At 36.9% G+C, this 27,092-nt stretch overlaps 1 protein-coding gene across 3 annotated transcripts in view; it reads left to right on the top strand.

The window, feature by feature from the left end:
* The window catches only part of RASSF8 (Ras association domain family member 8), a 121,065-nt gene that overhangs the window by 86,448 nt on the left and 7,525 nt on the right, over window positions 1-27,092 (top strand). The window contains exons 1-2 of one of the 3 annotated variants that reach the window (XM_025879915.2): window positions 2,513-2,586; window positions 5,748-5,953. In XM_025879915.2, coding sequence (XP_025735700.1) covers window positions 5,851-5,953 — 103 coding nt within the window. In that variant the 5' untranslated portion in view covers window positions 2,513-2,586; window positions 5,748-5,850. Of the gene's footprint in view, window positions 1-2,512; window positions 2,587-3,941; window positions 3,998-5,747; window positions 5,954-27,092 lie in introns of those variants that run through there. The other 2 variants (XM_073877827.1, XM_025879917.2) reach the window with 2 other exon arrangements.

Genomic DNA, 27,092 nt, shown 5'->3' with positions numbered 1-27,092 from the left:
GACTTAAGACAGTTCTCGAAAAAGAAAAATACAAAACCCATCTTTAGAAGACATTGCTTAATCGTGACAGTTAAGACTTCATATAAGAGAAAGAGAAAAGCTATAAACTTTCTCATTTGTTCTATATTGTCCCTGCAAGTACAGCTTTACACAGTGTATCTATCACCACTCCTGGGTGTTTCAAAATACATTAAAGGGCTAGCAGAAGTCTCATGTTATATACAGGGTATCTTCAGAAGTTGGTCATTTGTATCCTGTAGTTCAACGGGGTATTTTATAGGTGTTGTGCCTCTTTTCCACTGTCTCGCCCTCCCTGCTAAGTCACTGAGTACTAGTTTAACAGAGTTTAACCAGTTTCTCAGCTGTGGAGTATCTTGCTGCACATGGTCTCCCAGAGACAATGTGTTTTGAAGTGTTTCCCAAAATTGTTAGACTGGGGAGCCTTATTTCCGTGGTGCATGTCATAGAACTGTTGTTTTCAATATCTCGTTTGGGGAGGCTTTTATTGATATCGCTGGAGTCCTCTTCCTTAGTGCCCACTGTTTAACATTGTGTACCTTTTACGACAACCTATTTTCTGTGACACCATTTGCAGAACCGCAAAATAATGGGTTTGCTACAAGCAACTGAACATTTAACTGGGTTTCCAAAATACAAAACCAGAGTGTTGTAAACATGCGTCACCTGAACACTGCTGTTCAGGAGCAAGTAACCTATGACTGGCATCTGAGGCAGTTTTCCAGAAACTGTTACTTGTACCTACCAAAATCTGTTTTCTTACCCACTTTTTCCTTCCTAATGTGTTTTCACTCTCTCCTTCTCTTATTGTGCTTCATCCTGTCATGTTCTCCAGGTGGTTTTTGTTGTTGTTATTTGTTTTTATCTTTGGTTACTTTTCCATCTCCCACAGGCAAGAAGTACCCATTTTTTTTCCTTACCTCAGTAACCATTTGAACATTAAAAGGTTAATACTTTTTTAGTTCATAACAGTTGTTCTCCATAACTTCACTTAATTCTCACATCAAATTAGTTTTAGAATGAGGTAATCTAAACTCCCTTTAGTTTTTATTCTTTTAAGGATTTATTTATTTGAGAGAGAGTGCACATTTGCAAGCAGGGGGAGGGGCAGAGGAAGAGGGGGAAGCAGACTCCCCGCTGAGCACAGAGCCCAACACAGGCCTCAATCCCATGACCCTGAGATCATGACCTGAGCAAAACCAAGAGTCGATCGCCCAACCGACTGAGCCACCTAGGCACCCCTAGATTTTATTTTTTAACTAGTTTTCTGTACAAAAGAGAATTTGGGTTGGGTATCTGATTATTAGTTCTAATAAGTACTGTTCAGAATACACAGTGTTCATTGTGCAGAATCTCTTTCTGTATGATGCCAAAAGAACTAGTGGCTAGCATCAGTGTTTTTTTAATTAAAGTAGCTAGCTTGATTGTGAAGATTTTATTATAACACATTTTATCTGTATGCTGTTTCTGTCAAGAATGCTTTAATATGCAATAACCACAGATATTGAACAAAACTGGACATGAAAGAAGTGTAAAAATTGGCAATAAGCCACCTGTATGCTTGTGTCTAGTGTCCAGGGAGTAATGCAGTTTGCTTAGTAGCTTGATGGTAGCCATCACAAGGAAGTTATACCATTTTAAAGTAGGGAGTCAATTCTTGTTATTTGTGAGAACCTTTGGTCACAATAGTTTCATCAACTGATCAGTATATCACCTTGTTTTATGTGTTTTTCTGTCGAAAGATGCCTTATGTGACGTATATTATTGATTCATTGCCATTAAACTCACAGCCAATAGCGCTCTAACTCGTACCTGAACAAGACTTACCTAACAACACGTACTTTTTTCCATAAGTCACATCCTTCTTGTACTTTAGGAACACTAGATGGTGTCAGTACTATGCTTGGGAGACATTTTCAACAGTGAAATCACCAACAAAAACTACAAAAATGCCAAAACATGGCACTAAATACACTGAAAAAAGATAACTTGTCGGCAGTATGAAACATGAAAGAAGGCAGAGTATTGCTTCGTTACAACCTCAGCTGGGAATGTGTAGGTCAGGCAACTCAAATTTTTCACTGCTATATACATGTCTTTGAATGACTCTGAAAGTGCCATAAAGATTGATTTTGGGGTTATAAATAAATTTTAGTGAGTGGGTGACTTCACAAATAACCCACGAATAATGAGGATTGACTAAAATTGTTTTATTAAAGCACTGTTCTTGGGGGAATATGTCTCCACAAATGCAGATGCTTAATTCCAATAGGCTTTCAAGATAATAAATAGTTTTTAACTAAAGAACACTTGTTCCCAGTAGGATGTTACTGAATAAACCTAATTTTTCATTATAAAAATTAAAATAATAATGATTTGAATATAGAAACCTTATGGTAAAAACAATAAGAACTATAATATAATGCCCTTGCAATAGAACCTTACTTCTACCTACATCATTGTTTCCATGGAAAAATTTATTCCAAATTCCAACTGAGATGCCAAAGCCCTTTAGCTTCTTGAGTCCTTAGTTCCAATGATGAGCAATCCACCATACGCACCTACAGTGTAGGACTTCCATTTTCCCTCTAGTCTAGTTCTGGGGCTGGGAGCAGAGCCATAGGAGTTGGACTCTGGACGATAGAACAGAAGGGAGTAGTAGGGGCTTCTACCGAGAAGACAGTTTCTTCAAATGACTTTCATGAATAACACCGTGATTTTTAGGGAAGCTAGGGGGATGATTGTTAGTACAGTCTCAAATTGACAGAAGCCATATTTTGAAAATAGTGGCTCTGCTAGAAATAAAATTTTGGACCATGTGGTTCATTGATCTATTTTTTTTTTTTTAAGATTTTATTTATTTGACAGAGAGAGAGAGAGAAATCACAAGTAGGCAGACAGGCGGGCAGAGGGAGAGGGAGAAGCAGGCTCCCTGCTGAGCACGGAGCCCAATTGTGGGGCTCTATCCCAGGACCCCGGGATCATGACCTGAGCTGAAGGCAGACGCTTAGCTGACTGAGCCACCCAGATGCCCCTGATCTGATCTATTAAGGCATCTTTTTTACTCTCCTTAAGGATTTAAGTTTGAAAGATAATATTCATGGTGTTAAAAGAAAAATGCAGATGCTGGTCTTCTGTGTGATGAGCTGTGGTAGGAAGTCTCTGATCAAGAGGATAAATACCCTCCAAGTTGATACCAACTAAGCAATATTATTTATGCTCAGTGTTTTCCCATAACGTTATTATACTCTGTAATATTTAACAGATGTACCTGTGTTCTGTGTTCCTTTGTATTCACTTAATGGTTAAAAGTTTGAGGTAAAACAATGATAATTGAAGATAAGAAAATGTGATATACTAAAACCTTTATAGAACTTAAAAATGAACCTCATAAGTTTCTTTTAAATGACAGGTTTCTTTGGGGGGAGGAGGCCTTTAATGAGATCTGTCTTTCTTGCCAGGTTTCCCAAGTTTAAGATCTTTTAATGAAAAATAATGGACTAGGTATTAAATAGATTTTAATTCAGTTTAGATTTTTAAACTCAGCTGAGTTTTTTATTTAATAAAATAATTTAATTTTAATATATTAATTTAGTGCAATATATTAATGTTTGGCCATTTTTTAATCTTTTATTCCAAGAGGAATAATACATATTCTATTTTTAGTAAATAGAGCAGCTGACGGAGAAGGAGAAAGATCTTGTTTTAAGTCAGAATTCTTCTGTTTCCTTTCCTTAAGTGGTCTTTAAATGGACTGGGGACAGTAGCATATATAAACCTCTCATTTGAAATTTGAGTGTGCAACAGCCTATTAAATGCTCAGAGTAGTCTAACTGTAAAGAAACTTGTTAAACTTTATTTGCAAGATTTCTCAACATTTCTTTGGCTTTGGAACCCTTCCCCCTGCCCCCCAGAAACTTTAGCATCTCACAGGATGTCATAACTGAGGAACACAGTTACGGAAATTAGCTTGTCAGAGGCAAGTGGCCCTCCTTCTGGGCATATAGAGGGTTTATGAAACCACCTTGGCACTTCAATGTGTAGGCAGAGGGAGCCAAATCGACACACTGGGAAACAGTCAGTCCTTTCCCTTGTTTTCAGGATGACAAAAACTATTTTTGTACCTTCTCTGGAGAAAGCAATAGGTTTATTCTCCTTCACTTATGTGTGTTCTGTCTCATACACACGGGTGACAGGTGGCCTAGAACTACCTTAGGTCCTTTAAGAAAATGCACAAGGACTATGTTATTGTTTGTAGTAAATACTGTTTTACTAGACACGTTTTTAGTGTTTTTTAAATCAATAAGTCATTAATCCTGAAACACCAGTTCCATTGTCGACTTTTAAATAAATTTAAATGTTCCTTTTAATCAAATCAATGTTTATTACATCTCATAAACTTTAGCATTCTTTTCAAAAACCAACAAAAAAATAAGAAGACCATAGGACAATGGACAAACAAATCATAGATTGATTAAAATTTTAACACAGGAAGAGCTGAGATTTTAAAAACCTACAGGAAAAAGAATTGTGTGCAATTGATTTTTAACCAGCTAATAACATTCTAATCAATACAAGAAATCAAGGCATTTGGGTTTGTGTGAGAATGTAAAAATTTCTGCTTGGCATATATATATAGTGCAGCTAAACAAAAAAATCAATGAGGAAACAGCAAGTGTAACAACAAGTTGAGGTTTATATAATTAGAATAATTCTTGTAATTTAAGAATACTATCAAACCTCAGTTAAATAAATGAGAAAAGGACAAGCAGTTCATACATGGGGAAGTTGTCAGCCAGTAAAGGAATTAATTTCCATCAACTAATATTTTCTGCACACCTATGCCTTATACTGTGGTTGGTGTTGGAGTTTGAGTGTTGAAGAGGACACTCAGCCCTTTTGGGGAAGAGAGGGAAGCAAGGGACACAATAAACAAAGGAATGCAATGGAGTTATGAAGATAGATTTACAAATGCTGGCAAGGCTAGGGAAACTGGTTCAACTGGTTTATTATTTAAAAAAATGACAAAAACTTTTTTTTAACCTTACAAATGATCCTAATGAGATTTTTTTTTTAAAAGAAAGGAATAGCATAATACTAAGCGAAATAAGTCAGTCAGAGAAAGACAAGTATCATATGATCTCACTGATATGAGGAATTTGAGAAACAAGACAGAGGATCATAGGGGAAGGGAAGGAAAAATGAAACAAGACGAAGCCAGAGAGGGAGACAAACCATAAGAGACTCTTAATCTCAGGAAACTGACTGAGGGTTGCTGGAGTAGAGAGGATGGGAGGGATGGGGTGGCTGGGTGATGGACATTGGGGAGGGTAAGTACTATGGTGAGCGCTGTGAATTGTGTAAGACTGATAAATCACAGACCTGTACCCCTGAAACAAATAATACATTATATGTTAATAAAAAAATTTTTTTAAAAAGGAATAGCTTATATGTTGAACAATAGGGCTTAGTCAAGTAAGTAAGATTTCTTAGAGTTGCTTTTTGATTTCTTAGAGTTACTTTATGATTAAAAATATAATTATGAAAATTATAGTAATATGAAACAATATCATGAAGAAGTGACTGTAGTTGTATTCATGCTACCGAATTCTGTTCTATAAAATAAGTATGTACATGGTCATTAATGGTAGTAGGATTTATTTTGCATAATACTTAATAGAAGAAATTTGAAGACTCATTTTATTAAAAATGTTTTTTCCTCCTTTTAGCTGACTACACAAGACTGCCTTCCCCATATTTCCATAGCCAGCGACATGACCTGACACCTTGATGACCAGTCTCAGGGCCCTTGGGTGACTGGCTGGTTGCACCATGGAACTTAAAGTATGGGTGGATGGAGTTCAGAGGATTGTTTGTGGGGTCACCGAAGTTACAACTTGCCAGGAGGTTGTTATAGCCTTAGCTCAAGCGATAGGTAAGTGGACTTTCTGGGAATCGGAGATAAAGTGGTTTATGCTTCCTCTTGTGGTTTTTGTTTGCTTGTATTAAATATAGATTTCTAGTTTTTTGTTTATTTGGTCCCATAATACAACTTGCAGGTATACTTGTACTTATTATTATTCCCCCATGCTTAAATAAATCTGTAAAGACACTTATTTTCTCTCTCCCCCCAGATTTTACTGATCTTCAGACTAGAGTCTGCACTGCCTTCTGCTCTATTGTTGTTTATCCTAAACAACAATTTGTGGAACTAAAGATGTTTTCTTGAGCCAAAACATAGATTCCTAATTCCCAGACCCCTCATTAGGAAAAATCCTATTTACTGTTTATTCTGACTACTTTTAGAAAAGAAAAATGCAACAAATAGCATGGTCCTTCAATAGAAAGATAATATGTGCATTTTTAAATCTTACTATACAGCGCAGATGAAGTTGTCAAGTACATGCTTACTCGCTCCATCTTGTTCACCTACAGTGTTGCAACTTTTCTTCTTAGTTAGTCTCAGTTTATCTTCATCATTTTTATGCATGTTTTTTAGTTGCCTTAACCCTTTTGGAACATGATGAGGGCATAAGCACCTACATCAAAAGAGCCAATAATGTGGGTTATAGCTTACATTTGCATCTTAAGTCCATCATTTAGCAAATATATATTAAAAGGAAATTGTTTTCAGCACCATGTTAGGTGCTTAGTGCTTCTTTGTCTTTGAGCAACTAAACAAGTTTATTTTATGTCATGCTAGTTTATATTGGAAACATGTCACGTTTGTTCAGGATTGAGAAAAGTCACCCTGCTCCATGACACCTTAGCATTTTGTAGAGACATTTCTGGCAGATACACTGTTAAGAAGCTGGCAGTGCCCTGTGCAAAGACAGAGACTTTCTTTTAATACTGACATTTTTTTATTTTTCCTTAAATACTTTGTAGCACACACATATGTTAAAACAATGCTAAAAATCCTAGGCTTTCACATTCAATGAAATTTTCTTGCATTTTGGCCTAATTATATTTGTGGACTTAAGTTTAATTGTTAAAGAAGGGAAAATAAAGGCATTTGATTTTCTTTCATATTCTTTGCAACCAACTTATGCAGTAATTGTCCCTTTTACAAGCCTGATAAAGAATTCAAAGTAATGATCATCAAGGTACTCACTGGATTTGAGAAAAAAGTGGATGAACTCAATGAGAATTTCAACAAAGAGATAGAAACTATAAAAAAAAAACCAGTTAGAGTTGAAGAATACACTAATTGAAATTAAAAATATATAGAGGGAATCAGCAGCAGATTAGAGGATGCAGAAGAATGGACCAAAGATTTGGAAGACAGGATAATGGAAGGCAACCAACCTTAACAGCAAAAAGAAAAAAGAATAATAATAAATAAGAATAGATTAAGGAAACTCAGTGACATCATCAAGCATAACATTCACATTATAGTGAGCCCCCGAAGAAGAAAAGAAAGGGGACAGAAAACTTATCTGAAGATATAATTTGAAGAAAAACTTCCTTAATCTGGGAGTGGAAACAGATACCCAGGTCAGGAATCACAGAGTGCCCCCAAACAAAATGAACCCAAGGATGTCCACACAAAAACACATAATAATTAAAATAGCAAAAAGTCAAGATAAAGAGAGAATATTAAAGGCAGCAAGAGAAAAGCAAGCACATATAAAGGAAACCCCATAAGGGTATCAGCTGATTTTTCAGCAGAAACTTTTCAGGGCAGAAGAGAGGGGCATGATATATTCAAAGTGCTAAAAGTAAAAAACCTACAACCCAGCAAGGTTATGATTCAGAATTGAAGGAGATAGCTTCCCAAACAAAGGGGTTTACCACCACTAAATTGGCCTTACAAGAAATGTTAAAGGGAATTCTTTATGTGGAAGGAAAAGATCATAACTAGAAAGAAAATTATGAAAGGAAAAAAAATTCACTGATAAAAACTATGTATGAAGCCAATATGGAGGTTAAAACACAAAAACAGTAAAAATCAATCATACCTTAAAAATTAGTTAAAGAATACACAAAAAGAAGTAAAATACGATATCATATACATAAAAGGTGGTTGGAGTAAAAATTTAGTGTTTTAGAATGTGTTCGAACTTAAGTGATTATCCGCTTAATATAGACTGCTATATATATAGGATGTTATATATGAACCCCATAGTAACCACAAATCAAAATTCCATAGTAGATACACAAAAAATAAAGAGAAAGGAATCCAAGCATAACACTAAGGAAAGTCATCAAACCACAAGGGAAGAGAACGAAAGAAGAAAGGAACAGAGAAGAACTATAAAAATAACCAGAAGACAATTAACAAAATGGCAGTAAGTATATACTGATCAATAATTACTTAAAATATAAGTGGACTAAATACTCCAAGCAAAAAACATAGGGTGACAAAATGGATTAAAAAAAAAAAAGACCCATCTTGCCTATAAGAGAAGAATTCATATCAAAAGACACTTACAGACTGAAAGTGAAGGGTTGGAAAAAGATAATCCATAGAAATGGAGGTGGAAAAAAAAAAGGTTGGGTAGCAATACTTACAGACAAAATAGACTTTAAAACAATGACTGTAATAAGAGATAAAGAAAGGCATTATGTAATGATAAAAAGGGTTCAATCCAAAAGCAAATATTAACAGACTTAAAGGGAGAAATTGACAGTAATGCAATAATAGTAGGGGACTTTAACACCTCATTTATATCAATAGATAGGTCACCCAGACAGAAAATCAGTAAGGAAACTGGCTTTGAACCACACATTCGGCCAGATGGACTTCACAGATATATACAGAACATTCCACCCCAAAACAGCAGAATACACATTCTTTTCAAATGAGCATGGAATATTCTCTAGGATAGATCACATGTTAGGACACAAAACAAATCTCAATAAATTTAAGAAGATTAAAATCAATCAGACATCTTTTCTGAGTACAACAGTATGAAACTAGAAATTAATTACAAGAAAAAAAAAAAACTGGAAAAACCCAAACACATGGAGGCTACGTAACCAGTGGGTCAGTGAAGACTCAAAGAGGAAAAAAAAATACATGGAGACAAATGAAAATGGAAACACAACTGTTCAAAATCTTTGGGACACAACAAAAACCGTTCTAAGAGGGAAAGTTAATACAAATACAAGCCTACCTCAAGAAACAAGGAAAATCTCTATCTAACCTTACAACTATAGGAGCTAGGGAAACAAACAAAGCTCAAAGTTAGTAGAAGGAAGGAAATCATAAAAATTAGAGTGGAAATAAGTGAAATAGAGACTAAAAAGAAAAAAAAATCAATGAAAATAAGAGCTGGTTCTTTGAAAAGATCAAATAGTCAAACCGTTAGCCAGACTCTGGAAGAAAAAAAAGAGAGAAAACTCAGGTAAATAAAAGTCTGAAATGAAAGAGGAGAAATAACAACTGCCACCACAGAAATATAAAAGATGTGAGAATAGAATGAAAAATTGTATGCCAACAAGTTGGACAACCTAGAAGACATAGATAAATTTTTAGAAACATAAAATCTTTCAAAACTGAATCAGAAAGAAATAGGAAACCTGAACAAACAGATTACTGATAACAACATTGAATTGGTAATTAAAAAAAAAAAATCCCAACAAACAAAAGTCCAGGACCAGATGTCTTCACAGGTGAATTCTACCAAACATTTTTTTTAATTTTTTAATTGTTATGTTAATCTCCATATATTACATCATTAGTTTTTGATGTAGTGTTCCATGATTCATTGTTTGTGCATAACACCCAGTGCTCCATGCGGAATGTGCCCTCTTTAATACCCATCACCAGGCTAACCCATCCCCCCAACCCCCTCCCCTCTAGAAACCTCAGTTTGTTTTTCAGAGTCCATCGTCTCTCATGGTTCGTCTCCCCCTCCGACTTACTCCCCTTCATTCTTCCCCTCCTACTATCTTCTTCTTTTTTTTTCCTTAACATATATTGCATTATTTGTTTCAGAAGTACTGATCTGTGATTGAACAGTCTTGCACAATTCACAGCGCTCACCATAGCACAGTCCCTACTCAATGTCTATCACCCAGCCACCCCATCCCTCCCACCCCCCACCACTCCAGCAACACTCAGTTTGTTTCCTGAGATTAAGAATTCCTCATATCAGTGAGGTCATATAATACATGTCTTTCTCTGATTGACTTATTTCACTCAGCATAACACCCTCCAGTTCCATCCACGTCGTTGCAAATGGCAAGATCTCATTCCTTTTGATGGCTGCGTAATATTCCATTGTATATATATACCACATCTTCTTTATCCATTCATCTGTCGATAGACATCTTGGCTCTTTCCACAGTTTGGCTATTGTGGACATTGCTGCTATAAACATCGGGGTACCCGTACTCCTTCGGGTCCCTACATTTGTATCTTTGGGGTAAATACCCAGTAGTGCAATTGCTGGATCATATAGTAGCTCTATTTTCAACTGTTTGAGGAACCTCCATACTGTTTTTCAGAGGGGTTGCACCAGCTTGCATTCCCACCAACAGTGTAGGAGGGTTCCCCTTTCTCCACATCCCTGCCAACATCTGTCGTTTCCTGACTTGTTAATTTTAGCCATTCTGACTGGTGTGAGGTGGTATTCATTGAGGTTTTGATTTGGATTTCCCTGATGCCGAGCGATGTTGAGCACTTTTTCATGTGTCTGTTGGCCATTTGGATGTCTTCTTTGGAAAAATGTCTGTTCATGTCTTCTGCCCATTTCTTGATTGGATTATTTGTTCTTTGGGTGTTGAGTTTGATAAGTTCTTTATAGATTTTGGATACTAGCCCTTTATCTGATATGTCATTTGCAAATATCTTCTCCCATTCTGTCGGTTGTCTTTTGGTTTTGTGGACTGTTTCTTTTGCTGTGCAAAAGCTTTTTATCTTGATGAAGTCCGAATAGTTCATTTTTGCCCTTGCTTCCCTTGCCTTTGGTGATGTTTCTAGGAAGACGTTGCTGCAGCTGAGGTCAAAGAGGTTGCTGCCTGTGTTCTCCTTTAGGATTTTGATGGACGCCTGTCTCACGTTTAGGTCTTTCAACCATTTGGAGTCTATTTTTGTGTGTGGTGTAAGGAAATGGTCCAGTTTCATTCTTCTGCATGTGGCTGTCCAATTTTCCCAACACCATTTATTGAAGAGACTGTCTTTTTTCCACTGGACATTCTTTCCTGCTTTGTCAAAGATAAGTTGACCATAGAGTTGAGGGTCCATTTCTGGGCTCTCTATTCTGTTCCATTGATCTATGTGTCTGTTTTTGTGCCAGTACCATACTGTCTTGATGATGACAGCTTTGTAATAGAGCTGGAAGTCCGGAATTGTGATGCCACCAGCTTTGCTTTTCTCTTTCAATATTCCTCTGGCTATTCGGGGTCTCTTCTGGTTCCATACAAATTTTAGGATTATTTGTTCCATTTCTTTGAAAAAAGTGGATGGTATTTTGATGGGGATTGTATTGAATGTGTAGATTGCTCTAGGTAGCATTGACATCTTCACAATGTTGGTTCTCCCAATCCATGAGCATGGAACGTTTTTCCATTTCTTTGTGTCTTCTTCAATTTCTTTCATGAGTATTTTATAGTTTTCTGAGTACAGATCCTTTGCCTCTTTGGTTAAATTTATTCCTAGGTATCTTATGGTTTTGGGTGCAATTGTAAATGGGATCGACTCCTTGATTTGTCTCTCTTCTGTCTTGTTGTTGGTGTATAGGAATGCCACTGATTTCTGTGCATTGATTTTATATCTGCTACTTTACTGAATTCCTGTATGAGTTCTAGCAGTTTGGGGGTGGAGTCTTTCGGGTTTTCCACATACAGTATCATATCATCTGCAAAGAGTGAGAGTTTGACGTCCTCTTTGCCGATTTGGATGCCTTTGATTTCTTTTTGTTGTCTGATTGCTGTGGCTAGGACTTCTAATACTATGTTGAATAGCAGTGGTGAGAGTGGACATCCCTGCCGCGTTCCTGACCTTAGGGGAAAAGCTCTCAGCTTTTCCCCATTGAGAATGATATTCGCTGTAGGTTTTTCATAGATGGCTTTTATGATATTGAGGTATGTACCCTCTATCCCTATACTCTGAAGAGTTTTGATCAAGGAAGGATGCTGTACTTTGTCAAATGCTTTTTCTGCATCTATTGAGAGGATCATATGATTCTTGTTCTTTCTTTTGTTAATGTATTGTATCACGTTGATTGATTTGCGGATGTTGAACCATCCTTGCAGCCCAGGGATAAATCCCACTTGGTTGTGGTGAATAATCCTTTTAATGTACTGTTGGATCCTATTGGCTAGTATTTTGGTGAGAATTTTTTTTTAAAGATTTTATTTATTTATTTGACAGAGCTAGAGAGAGAGCACAAGTAGGCAGAGAGGCAGGAAGAGGGAGAGGGAGAAGCAGGCTCTCCACTGAGCAGGGAGCCTGATGCGGGACTCGATCCTGGGACTCCAGGATCATGACCTGAGCCGAAGACAGTCGCTTAACCAGCTGAGCCACCCAGGCACCCTGGTGAGAATTTTTGCATCCATGTTCATCAAGGATATTGGTCTGTAATTCTCCTTTTTGATGGGGTCGTTGTGTGGTTTTGGGATCAAGGTAATGCTGGCCTCATAAAATGAGTTTCGAAGTTTTCTTTCCATTTCTATTTTTTGGAACAGTTTCAGGAGAATAGGTATTAATTCTTCTTGAAATGTCTGATAGAATTCCCCTGGGAAGCCATCTGGCCCTGCGCTTTTGTTTCTTGGGAGATTTTTGATGACTGCTTCAATTTCCTTAGTGGCTATAGGTCTGTTCAGGTTTTCTATTTCTTCCTGGTTCAATTTTGGTAGTTGATACATCTCTATGAATGCACCCATTTCTTCCCTTGTTATCTGATTTGCTGGCATAGAGTTGCTCATAATATGTTCTTATAATTGTTTGTATTTCTTTGGTGTTGGTTGTGATCTCTCCTCTTTCATTCATGATTTCGTTGATTTGGGTCATTTCTCTTTTCTTTTTGATAAGTCTGGCCAGGGGTTTATCAATCTTGTTAATTCTTTCAAAGAACCAGCTCCTAGTTTCGTTGATCTATTCTACTGTTCTTTTGGTTTCTATTTCATTGATTTCTGCTCTGATCTTTATTATTTCTCTTCTCCTGCTGGTTTTAGGCTTTATTTGCTGTTCTTTCTCCAGCTCCTTTAGGTGTAGGGTGAGGTTGTGTACTTGAGACCTTTCTTGTTTCTTGAGAAAGGCTTGTATTGCTATATACTTTCCTCTCAGGACTGCCTTTGCTGTATCCCAAAGATTTTGAACAGTTGTGTTTTCATTTTCATTGGTTTCCATGAATTTTTTTAATTCTTCTTTAATTTCCTGGTTGACCCATTCATTCTTTAGTAGGATGCTCTTTAGCCTCCATGTATTTGAGTTCTTTCCGACTTTCCTCTTGTGATTGAGTTCTAGTTTCACAGCATTGTGGTCTGAAAAGATGCAGGGAATAATCCCAATCTTTTGGTACCGATTGAGACCTGATTTGTGACCTAGGATGTGATCAATTCTGGAGAATGTTCCATGGGCACTAGAGAAGAATGTGTATTCCATTGCTTTGGGATGGAATGTTCTGAATATGTCTGTGAAGTCCATTTGGTCCAGTGTGTCATTTAAAGTCTTTATTTCCTTGTTGATCTTTTGCTTAGATGGTCTGCCCATTTCAGTCAGGGGGGTGTTAAAGTCCCCCACTATTATTGTATTGTTGTCAATGTGTTTCTTCGCTTTTGTTATTAATTGCCTTATATAATTGGCTGCTCCCATGTTAGGGGCATAGATATTTACAATTGTTAGATCTTCTTGTTGGATAGATCCTTTAAGTAGGATATAGTGTCCTTCTTCATCTCTTATTACAGTCTTTGATTTAAAATCTAATTTGTCTGATAGAAGGATTGCCACCCCAGCTTTCTTTTGGTGTCCATTAGCATGGTAAATGGTTTTCCACCCCCTCACTTTCAATGTGGGGGTGTCTTTGGGTCTAAAATGAGTCTCTTGCAGACAGCATATCGATGGGTCTTGTTTTTTAATCCAATCTGATAGCCTGTGTCTTTTGATTGGGGCATTTAGCCCATTTACATTCAGTGTAACTATTGAAAGATATGAATTTAGTGCCATTGTATTGCCTGTAAGGTGACTGTTACTGTATAGTGTCTGTGTTCCTTTCTGATCTATGCTGCTTTTAGGCTCTCTCTTTGCTTAGAGGACCCCTTTCAATATTTCTTGTAGGGCTGGTTTCGTGTTTGCAAATTCCTTTAGTTTTTTGTTTGTCCTGGAAGCTTTTTATCTCTCCTTCTATTTTCAATGACAGCCTAGCTGGATATAGTATTCTTGGCTGCATATTTTTCTCATTTAGTGCTCTGAAGATATCTTGCCAGTCCTTTCTGGCCTGCCAGGTCTCTGTGGATAGGTCTGTTGCCAATCTAATATTTCTACCATTGTAGGTTTCATATCTCTTCTCCCGAGCTGCTTTCAGGATTTTCTCTTTGTCTCTGAGACTCGTAAGTTTTACTATTATGTGTCGGGGTGTTGACCTATTATTATTGATTTCGAGAGGGGTTCTCTGTGCCTCCTGGATTTTGATGCCTGTTTCCTTCCTCACATTAGGGAAGTTCTATGCTATTATTTGCTCCAATATACCTTCTGCCCCTCTCTCTCTCTTCTTCTTCTGGGATCCCAATTATTCTAATGTTGTTTCGTCTTATCGTATCACTTATCTCTCGAATTCTGCCCTCATGATCCTGTAGTTGTTTATCTCTCTTTTTCTCAGCCTCTTTATTTTCCATCATTTGGTCTTCTATATCACTGATTCTCTCTTCTGCCTCATTTATCCTAGCAGTTAGTGCCCCCATTTTTGATTGCACCTCATCAATAGCCTTTTTGATTTCGACTTGGTTAGATTTTAGTTCTTTTATTTCTCCAGAAAGGGTTTCTCTAATAACTTCCACGCTTTTTTCAAGCCCAGCTAGTACCTTTAAAGTCATGATTCTGAACTCTAGGTCCGACATCGTACTAATGTCCGTATTGAGTAGGTCCCTGGCTGACGGTACTACCTCTTGTTCTTTTGCTGAGGTGATTATTTTCTGTCTTGTCATTTTGTCCAGAGGAGTATAGATGAATGAGAGAACAAAATGCTAACAGGTTAACAACGTCCCCAGCAAATATACTGTATACAAATCAGAAAAGACCTGAAACCAGGGGAAAAGAAAGGGAAAGAAAGAAAAAAGAAAAAAAAAGATAAAAACAAAAACAGAACAATACAAAAAAAGCAGGATATGATCAAATATGATCAGGCTAGTGCATAGATCAGTGCCACACACTAGATTTTGGGTGTATTTTGGTCTGTTAGAAAAAAGTGCCTCCTAAAATTTTAAAGGAAGAAAGACATATATGTACAAAATAAGGGTTGATACAATGAAGGGATGGAAGATGACTGTAAAGATGAGAAGTATAAAAGATTTTATAAAAGGAATTGATCAGTTGTTTGAAAAAAGAAAGAAGATTTAAAAAAAAAAAGAAAAGAAAAAAGGGAGAGAATGTGATCAGGCAGGAGACTAGAACAAAGCCATACACTAGTGATTTAGAGTATATTTTGATCTGTTAGAAGAAACTGTATCTCAAAATTTTAAAGAGAGAACAACTTATATATATATGCCAAAAGTAAGGGTAACTACTATGAAGGGATAAAATATGACTCTAAAAATGAAAAAAAAAAATTTTTTTAAAAAAGGGATTGATAAGATGTTGGTTGAAAAAGGGAAAAAGAAAAAAACAGTTAACAAAATTAACTTTAATGAACTAATGAATCATGATAAAAAAAGCCATGAATTCTATGTGCAGTATTCCCCAAGCGCTGGAGTTCTCCCGTTCTCCTTGATCAGTAAACTTGGTCTTGGCTTGCTGGCTGTTCAGGCTGATCTTCTGGGGGAGGGGCCTGTTGCTGTGGTTTCCAAATGTCTTTGCCGGAGGCTGAATTGCCCCGCCCTTGTTGGTCCGGGCTAAGGAAGCTGCTCCGGTTTGCTCTCAGGAGCTTTTGTTCCCTGCAAGCTCTCGGCACAGCTTTGGAGGACCAGGGCGAAAATGGTGGCCTCCCAGTCTCCACCCAGAGGAGCTGAGAACTCGGGGCCCCGCTCCTCAGTGTGCCCCCAGAGAAAAGCAGTCACTCCCGTCTCCCTGGTCTCCGGCCGCACTCCGTGCTCACCCGGCCTGTGACCGAGCGTTTCTATCTCTGGCACCCGACCCCCGTGTGGAGTCTCCAAACCCAGTAGATCCCTGCGGTGCATTCCCGCGCCGCTCCTCCCCGGGAAGGAAGGGGAGTCTCCCGGCTCTGCCGCTTGTTGGGTCCCTGCTGGAGGAGCAGTGGCCCGACTGGGCCGCGGATCACAGTTTATGGCAACCCCGAGCTGAGAGCCCGCGCCTCGGCTCTGTCTCTGCAGCCGGCTTCCCCGCTCTGATACCTGGGAGCTCTGGCACACTCAGGCCCCCCCGGTCTTTCTGTGACCCCAAGGGTCCTGAGACCACACTGTCCCGGGAGGATTCCACCCCCTGCTTAGCCACTGCAGCGATGTCCCTCAGCCGAGCCAACTTCTAAAAGGTCCAATTTTGTGCCCCGTGGCTCTATCACTTGCCAGAAGCGGCCGACGGAGGCCCCCTCCCCTGCCGTCTATCCACCCGAATATCGCCCCGGATTCACTTCTCCGCACGTCCTACCTTCCAGTAAGTGGTCGCTTCTCTGTTCAGAGAGTTGTTGCTACTCTCCTCTTCGATCTCCTGTTGAGTTCGTAGGTGTTCAGAATGGTTTGATCCCTATTCAGCTGAATTCCTGAGACCAGACGACATCTAGGTCTCCTACTCCTCCGCCATCTTGCTCCACCCCCAATTCTACCAAACATTTAAAGAGCTAATAGCTGTTCTTCTCAAACTATTCCAAAAACCAGAAGAGGAAGAAAAACTTACAAATTCATTCAACAAGGCCAGCTTTTATTACCTTAATAGCAAAACCAGACACTAGAAAAAAGAAAGAAAGAAAAGAAAAGGAAAGTACAGGCCAGTATCCCTGATGAACATAGATGCAAAAATCCTCAACAAAGTATTAGTAAACCGAATTCAGCAATACATTAAAAGGATCATTCAGCATCACCAAGTGGTATTTATTTCAGGGATGCAACGATGGTTCATTATTCACAAATCAGTCAGTGTGATAGCTCGTATTAACAAGAGGGAGGTTGAAAAATCATATGCAGAAAAAGCACTTGACAAAATACATCTGTCTATGATAAAAACTCTCAATAGTGGGTTTAGAGGGAGCATACCTCAACATAATAAAGTCCATATATGAAAAACCCACAGCTAACATCATACTCAGTGGTGAAAAATTGAAAGCTTTCCCTCTAATATTAAGTATAAGACAAGGATGTTTACTCTCACCACTTTTATTCATCATGGTACTAGAAGTCCTAGCCACACCAATCAGAAAAGAAAAATGAATAAAAGTCATCCACATTGGTAAGGAAGAAGTAGAATTCACTATTTGCAGATTACATCATAACTATGTATAGAAAACCCTAAAGACTCCACTGATAAACTGTTAGAACTAACAAATGAATTCAGTATAGTTGCAGAATGTAAAATTAATATACAGAAAACTGTTGTGTTTCTATACACTAATAATGAAGTAGCAGAAAGAGAAATTAAGATAACAATCCCATTTACAATAGCACCCAAAAAAAATAAAATACTTAGGAATAAATTAAATCAAGGAGGTGAAAGACCTACACTCTAAAAACTCGTAAGACTTTGATGAAAAAAATTGAAAGAAACACAAACAAATGGAAAGATGGACCATGCTCATGGATTGAAAGATTTAATATTGTTAAAGTGTCCATACTGTCAGAAGCAATTTATAGATTTAATGCAGTCCCCATCAAAATACAAATAGTACTTTTCTCAGAACTAGAACAAATAATTCTAAAATTTGTATGGAAGCACAAGAGACCTTGAATAGCTAAAGCAATCTTGAAAAAGAACAACAAAGCTGGAGGTTTCACAATCCCAGATTTCAAGATATACTACAGAGTTCATAATAATTAAAACAGTATGGTACTGTTAGATATATAGATCACTGGAACAAAATAGGCAGCCCAGAAATAAACCCAGTTACATAGTTGATTAATCTATGTCAAGGGAGGCAAGAATATACAATGAAAAAAAGATAGTCTCTTCAATAAATAGTGTTGAGAAAACTGAACAGCTGTATGCAAAGGAATGAAACTGGGCCACTTTCTTAGACAACACACCATAATGAGCTCAAGGTGGACCCCCCCCCCACGCAAGGTAGATTAAAGACCTAAATGTGAGACCCAAAACCATAAAACTCCTCTAAAAGGAGTTTTGGACATTGGCCTTAGCAACATATTTATGGATATGTCTCCTCAGGCAAGATAAACAAAAACAACAACAACAAAAAATATATATATTTTATAGACTACACCAGAATAAAAAACTTTTCCACAGCAAAGGAAACCATCAACAAAATGAATAGACAACCTACTGAATGGGAGAAGATATTTGCAAGTGATGTATTTGCTAAGGGGTTAATACATAAAATATATTAAGAACACATACAACTCACCACCAAAAGAAAATCTGCTTTAAAAAATGGGCACAGAACCTGAATAGACATTTTTCCAAAGAAGATATACAGATGGCCAACAGACACATAAAAAGATGTTCAACATCACTAATCATCAGGGAAATGCAAATCAGAACTACAATGAGATATCATACCAGTCAGAATGGTTAGTATCAAAAAGACAAGAAATAACAAGTGTTTGTGAGGACGTGGCAACAAAGGGAATGCTTGTGCACTGTTTGTGGGAATGTAAATTGGTGCAGCCACTGTGGAAAACAGCATGGAGTTTCCTCAAAAAATTAAAAATAGAAATATCATATGATTCAGTAATTCCACTTCTGGATATTTATCCAAAGAAATGAAAGCATTAATTTGAAAAGATAAATTCACCCTATGTTTATTACAGCATTATTTATAATAGCCAGGACATAGGAGCAATCTAAGTGATCACCAGTACATGAGTGGATAAAGTTGTGTGTGTGTGTACATATATATATGTATGTGTATAATGCATATATCTGCATAACTGTGTGTATGTACATATATATGTATGTGTATAATGCATATATCTGCATAACTGTGTGTATATGTGTGTAATGGAATATTACTCAGCCACAAAAAACAGTGAGATCTTGCCATTTGCAACAACATGGATAGACCTAGAAGGTATTATTGAAGTAAGTCAGACAGTTAAAGACAAATACCAAATGATTTCACTGATATGTGGAATCTGAAAAACAAAGCAAACAAACAAAAACAGACTTACAAATACAGAGAACAAACTGGTGGTTGCCAGAGAGGAGGGGTTGTGGGGATTGGCAAAATAGGTAAAGGGGATTAAGAGGTACAAAATTCCAGTTATAAAATAAATAAGTCACAGTGATGAAAAGTAGAGCATAGGAAATATAGTCAATAGTATTTTAAGAACATTGTATGGTGACAGATGTTAACTACACTTACTGTGGTGAGCATTGAGTAATATATAGAATTGTCAAATCACTGTGTTGTACTCCTCAAACTGATATAACATTGTATATCAGCTGTACTTCATAATAAAAATAAATAAAAAATTAAAGATAGTAAAAGTTAAAACATAAGAACTGAGAGGTATTTTGTCTCAAGACCCAATTACATATATACTAACCAAAATAAAGTCATTTAGGCATATTAATATTTAAAAAATAGCTTTAAGACAAAGGACACTAGAAAGAAGAGACTTACTACATTAGCATATATAAGGCTTAATTCAAAGGAAGATAAAAGATTGTAAACTTACATACAACAAGTTACATCGCCTCAAATATATAAAGTAAACCTGGGTGGCTCAGTCAGTTAAGTGTCTGCCTTTGGCTCGGGTTATGATCTCAGGGTCCTGGGACCCACATAGGACTCCCTGCTCAGTGGGAAGTCAGCTTCTCCCTCTCATTCTCCCTCTTTGTGTGTGTGCTCTCTCTCTCTCTCTCTCAAATAAATAAAATCTTTAAATATATATTAAAGTAAAACCAATGGAACTAGAAAGAGAAACTAACTCCACTATAACGGGAGATTTTAAATATACTTCAGTGACTAAAAAGAAGAAACAACAAATCAGGGGGAAAAAAGCCCCACATAATTTATTTAAATAAAAATACTCATCTTTGTTTTTTTCTGCTTAGTAAAAACTCTAAAATTAGCAGTTGTCAAATCTAACTTTCTTTGTTATATTTGAGAATCAGGCCATGGGCAGTGGTTTAAAAGAAACTGAGTATTTTACAGGGGGGCTGAGGAGTGCAGTTAGCTATATCTGTCCGTCTGGTATCCACATTTTCTATATAGAATTTCAAAGGGAAAATGCGCAGATGTACCAGGTGTGTGTTTATCCATTTGGACTAACCAGTGTACTGAACTTGTTTGTGAACAAGCTAAAAAGTTTTAACTGAATCTACCACCATTTTTGCTTTGTCAGTTAACTCAGTCCAGAGCTGTTTTTGAAAAGTTGACAACTTGAATACAGAGGTTTTATGATATTTCTCCAAACTTGGCTAAACAACTCTTTTTCTGTATCATAAATACTTCATTGAATTCAGAATTCACCTGAGAGATGATTCAACTGGCAATCAGCCGAGGACTGTTGATCCTTGCTTCTCCAGTGCTGTAAGATTTTCTCAGCATCAAATGTAATATGCTTCTGATACATACCTAAATATTTCTCTGTTTTGTAATGGGAGTTATTGGTATTCAAAGTTTAAACACTAAATGAAATTTTTATAATATTTTGACCTTATTTCCACTGTAAGAAATAATAGGGGATTTGTGAGTTAGGAAAAATTAATGCTGTGACATCCAACCTCAGAATTTCTGTGGCTTAACACAATAAAAGTTTATTCTATTAGCAGAGTATTGACTGAGCAAAATGCAGATGTTTCTAAAAAATGTATAATGAAGCAACTTGTAGAATACTTTCATTGGTTTAAAATTTTTTCTTTTTAGATTTTATTTATTTGATAGAGAGAGAGACAGACTTAGTGAGAGAGAGCACAAGTGGGGAGGAGAGACAGAAGCAGGCTTCCCGCAGAGCAAGGAGCCCGACACGGGACTCGATCCCAGGACCCCGGGATGATAACCTGAGCCAAAGGCAGACACTTAACCGACTGAGCCACCCAGGCACCCATCATGGGTTTAAATCCACATATTTGCCACATGGGGTGAAAGCATCAAAGATATACTCTTGATTAGGGATTGTTAGGAATTTTTCTGGATGGCTAAAATTACTCTCAGAAAACCATCAAGATATAAAAATATTTATATAAGTTAGCAATCTGCAAATATATATGGCAGAGAACCTTTTTTGACTTTATGCTGCTAATCAATGAAATCAAATTAGAAAATAGCTAAAGAGAACATAATTTGGCAAAAGATGTTAAAGTATCTGGTAATATGGAAAGAAATTCTTTCTGCTCTGATCTTTGACTACCTTGACAGGTTATATTTAGGTGGTGGAAATAGAACACATCCAAATTATGAGACAGAATAACAAAATAAAAACATAATTGAAACACTTTAATTGGCATGAAGTGGTTAAACTGCCCTGCAGTGCACTGTGTGTTTGGTCACTATATATGCTCGGCTTTTTGACACATTCCCAGTTTCGAGTATTTTATCTTGTTTCTCCCATAAATTATCCCAGAAATGCCATTATTTCACGGTTCAAACTGCTTCTCAAATCTGTATGTGAAACAGAAAGCCTTTGACTGTTCATCTGTTTCAAGTTATAGTCCAGAAAATGCATTTGCTTTTACATGTATTTCTGCCCTCAAGTAGCTTAGAACTTGAGGAGAGTATGGCTAACAGAAGATTAGAGAGGAAAAGAGAAGGAAGAAATCAAGGAGACTGAGGGAAAAGTTCTCTGATTCACACTCCTTTGTTGCCTGGTGCCATTTAAAGTACTGAAGATTCAGAATTTTCCTCTATTCCCACTTCTTGTGATCTTGTTCCCATATCTTCTTCAACTGGGGCCAGAGATAGCATTTACTAGATAATAGAGACAAATTGGTTGGGGCTGGGGTCCAAGGTGGAGTAGACTGTCCCTGAAAAGCCATGTTTCATATGGTTTGCCCCAAGAAAGTCGGTTTTCTATTTTTTTTTAAAGATTTTATGTATTTATTTGACAGAGAGAGCACAAGCAGGGGGAGTGGCAGGCAAAGGGAGAAGGAGAAGCAGGCTCCCTGCTGAGCAGAGAGCCCGATGTGGGGCTCCATCCCAGGACCCTGGGAGCATGACCTGAGCCGAAGGCAGACACTTAACTGACTGAGCCATCGGCGCCCTGAAAATCAGTTTTCAAACAAGCACATTTTATACTGAATTCTAGTTTAACTATTTAATACTTATTTCTTTTCTCTGGAAGTCCCTCTAACATAGGGGCCCTGCTTGTTTATCCTTCTTACACCATTGCTTTGCCTAAAGTAAGTACTCAGTAAAACATAGTTTCTAAAACAGTGCTGTCCAGTAGAACTTTTTGCAAGGATAATAAGGGTCTCTATCTGTGCTGTCCAGTATAATAACCACCAGCCACATGCAGCTACTGAACACTTGAAATGTGGCTCGTATAACTGAGGAAATGAATTTTTAATTAAAATTTAAATGTGGCTAGTGGTTAATTGGTATTGTAGTAAACAGTTCTAGGAGATGACTAATTGGTATCTCAGACTTAAAATGTCAGAACCCGACCTCTGTATCTCAGAGACTTCTCACCCTCAGATTTCTTCCTTCTCATCTCAGCAAATGAAAACTTTTCTTTTAATTGATTAGATCTAAAACTTTTGTGTGATCTTTGCTTTCTTTTCTTGTTCTAATATCTCACAACCATTCCATCAACAAATCCTATTTGTACTACCTTCAGTCTATGTGCAGAATCTCGTTTTTCTTCACAACCACTGTTAACACCTTGATGTAAGCCACCGTCATTTCTCACTTAGATTTTTGCAGTAGCCTTCAACTCATCTCACTGCATCATCTTGATCCCTCCAGCCTATTCTCAACAAATTTCTTTTAAAGTTTTTATTTAAATTCCAGTTAACATACAGTGTAATATTAGTTTCAGGTGTACAATTTAGTGATTCACTTACATGCAACACCCGGTGCTCATCTCAGGTGCCCTCCTTCATCCCCATCACCTATCTCCCCCATCCCCCACCCACCTCCCCTCTGGTAACCATCAGTTTGTTCTCTAGAGTTAAGAGTCTGTTTCTTGGTTTGCCTCTCTCTCTCTCTTTTATTTTTCCCTATGCTCATTTGTTTTATTTCTTAAATTCCACATGAGTGAATTCATATGGTATTTGTCTTGCTCTCACAGATTTCACTTACCATAATACTCTTTAGTTCCATCCATGTCTTTGCAAATGGTAAGATTTCATTCTTGTTTATGGCTGAGTAATATTCCATTGTGTGTATCTGTTTTTTTATGTATATACCACATCTTTAAAGTAATACTTTTAAGATATGCATCATATCACTCCTCTGCTCAAACTGTCCCCCCCATCCACAGTGGTTTCTTACTCAGAAAATTCTAAAGTCCGTACAATGGTCTTCAGGACCCTAATGAATCCATACTTTATCCCCTTACCAATCTGACCTTATTTCATGCCAGTTACTTTTGACTGTCGCTTCTTATACACACCAAAGACATTTCTGCCTCAGTCTTTGCATCTCTTCTTTTCTCTGCTGAGAATACTCTGCAGCCAACTATCTTCAAAATTCATTCCCTTGGATCTCTGTTTAAATATCATCTTCTCACAGAAGATGTCCCTGACCGCATGTACACATACACATGGACACACATGCTTATACACTCAAATACTCTTTATCTGCCGTACTCCAGTGTTCTCTAAAACACCTAACCCTCCTGACATTACATATAGGCCACGTATGTAGACCATATATGCATTTTCAAATCTAAACATTTCTGAAAGCCTAAAGTTTATCATACTTCATTTGTTTTGAACTCATTTGGTGGTAAAAACTGCTCTGATTTGATATGAGGTTATTAATTTATATTTATTCCATTTGATATGAACATTGATACATTTAACTTTATACATTTTAATATGTTTGATTACAGACCTACAGGATAGCACTATGTTGCCTTTCTAAAATCCAAGAAGTTCTGAATTTTCAGCATATCTGGCCTTAAAGCTGTTGGCTAATGGACAGTAGACCTACATTTACTTATTTGTGTGTTGTATATTGCTTGCTACTGTTTTGTTATTGTCTATTCTCATAGCTTAAAACCATGCCTAAGTAATAGACACTCAATACGTATTTGTGAATAAATGAATGAATTTTTTAAAGTTTTTTTCTATAAATTACAGGCCGAGCTAGGTGACCACCTAATGTTTCATCCATCTGTAAGATTATATGATCCTTTAGAAGATAACAAAAATAATATTTTATATTGCCACATTTAACTCAATTTCATGCATAAATTATCAATTTTAGAAATTTACAAATTTATCAATATTGTATCTGTTTACAAAGTAATACTATTCATTGTAGACTGTTTTGAAATTTAGAAAATAAAGCAGGAAAAAAATGACCCTACCTCCTAAGAGTAATCACTATAAGCAACGTTTTTTATATACCTCTAGATGAGCTTAAAAACAAAGATTTCACTCTCCATAATTCTTGATAGTTTTAAAGTCTCATTTTGCATTTACTGGATTGTGAATTAAATTTTCCACATCATCTAATCCTCATAACAGTCTTATGAGGAAAGCACTGTTATTATCTCTACAGATGATCAAGCTAAGGCCCAGAGTTATCAGATAACTTGCCCAAGCTCCTGTACCTGGTAAGGAAGGTACTGGGATCCAAACCAGTAGTCTGACTCAAGAACCCTGCTCTTAACTACTGTTATACTGTATTGATTATACCCTGTATAATCTCAATGGGCATCTGTTAGGAAATATAGTTATTGATTGAATTATATTGAAACAAGAAATAAAAACCTTAATAGTAAAATATACTGCTTTTTTATAGCCAAGATCATCTTTTGCAGTTTGGTATTTATAACAATAGAGTAAGCATTCATAATTTTAAGTACTTTCTAGATTTTCTACATCCATAAAACATTATTTTAATGAATGTGAAGACATGTAATTCATAGCATGCATCAGTCAGGATAGGTTAGATCATGCTACATTAACAAAATATCCCCCACATCTTACTGGTCTACAGTGATAAGTGTTAGCCGTTATTTTGGTTAATAGTATTTATGCAAAGTAAGTAGCATAGTGCCCAGCAAATATAGGCATGATAAATGTTAATCATTATGAAATCAATAAATTTTATGTTTTCATTATTTTTAATAGTAGTAAGCTTATCATATAATCCTAAATAGTTCCTAAATTAATATGCAGTAATTCTGTGATTACATGATAATCTCATCAACACACTGGGAAATATACTGTGAATGATTTAGCTGTGAGTTGTGCACAGCTGGCTGACAGGTTATACTCAGAGATATTTACATTATATCACTCTCAGCATGAAATAAACACTCCATGGGTAAAGTTATCTTAATAGCTACACTCAGGACTTGTAGAAAATTCATTGATAAATTTGCAGGATAGTCGTATGTGATTGGAAGATTGCTTTAAATTCTTTAAGCTTTGATTTCTTCACTGGTAAGTTGAGGATCATAATATCTATACTGCTTACCTCATAAAACCAATTAGGATTACATATATGTTATGTATTTTTATATATTTTATATATTTTTTATTTTTATATACATACATATATGTAAACATCAAGAGCACTTAACAGACTATAAAATGAATCAGTGTAATTTCAATATTCCTGGTAAGAATTCTAAGTCATTATGAGAAGGGTTAGTTATGTTCATTAGAGTCTATATAAGAATCCAAAATGTTTATATAGCTCAAGGAGCAAAGTATCTGTTACCAGAAAAGCTCAGTGGGGTTGGATAGATTATTCATGATTAAGAAGAAGCTGTTACTGACATTTCTTCTAATATGTACAGAAACAGGAGGCTATGTTAGCATTAAATTCGTAAGAGATTAATGCCAACTCTGTCATGTTCTTTTGTTGTTTTTTTTTAAAGATTTTATTTATTTATTTGGCAAAGAGAGACACAGTGAGAGAGGGAACACAAGCAGGGGGAGTGGGAGAGGGAGAAGCAGACTTCCCATGGAGCAGGGAGCCTGATGCGGGGCTCGATCCCAGGACCCTGGGATCATGACCTGAGCCGAAGGCAGACGCTTAATGACTGAGCCACCCAGGCGCCCCGGTCATGTTCTTTTGAATAATGTACAATATTCATCTTTGGGATAAGAAGGATTTGAAACTGAAGAAAAAACCAAATGTCAGTTAAAACTAAATCTTATAAAGAGGGTTGATGATCAAGGTGTTTAATAGAATCCCCAGGGGCTGACACTATTTCTGACAGATATTTGGTGTTTAATATATATTTGTTGAGTAAATAACAAGATGTGACTTTTATTTTTTTTATTTTATTATGTTAATCACCATACATTACATCATTAGTTTTTGATGTAGTGTTCCATGATTTATTGTTTGCATATAACACCCAGTGCTCCATGCAGAACGTGCCCTCTTTAATACCCATCACCAGGCTAACCCATCCCCCCACCCCCTCCCCTCTAGAACCCTCAGTTTGTTTCTCAGAGTCTATAGTCTCTCATGGTTCGTCTCCGCTCTGATTCACCCCCTTCATTTTTCCCTTCCTGCAATCTTCTTTTTTTTTTTTAACATATAATGTATTATTTGTTTCAGAGGTACAGATCTGTGATTCAACAGTCAACAGTCTTACACAATTCACAGTGCTCACCATAGCACATAGCCTCCCCAATGTCTATCACCCAGCCACCCCATTCCCCCTACCCCCACCACTCCAGCAACCCTCAGTTTGTTTCCTGAGATTAAGAA

Source organism: Callorhinus ursinus, unplaced genomic scaffold (assembly GCF_003265705.2).
Source record: "Callorhinus ursinus isolate GAN/ISIS: 27379988/994484 unplaced genomic scaffold, GSC_fseal_2.0 scaffold27, whole genome shotgun sequence".
Lineage (NCBI taxonomy): Eukaryota > Metazoa > Chordata > Mammalia > Carnivora > Otariidae > Callorhinus > Callorhinus ursinus.
Note: the sequence above shows the minus strand (reverse complement) of the source record. Positions and strands in the feature narration are given on the sequence as shown.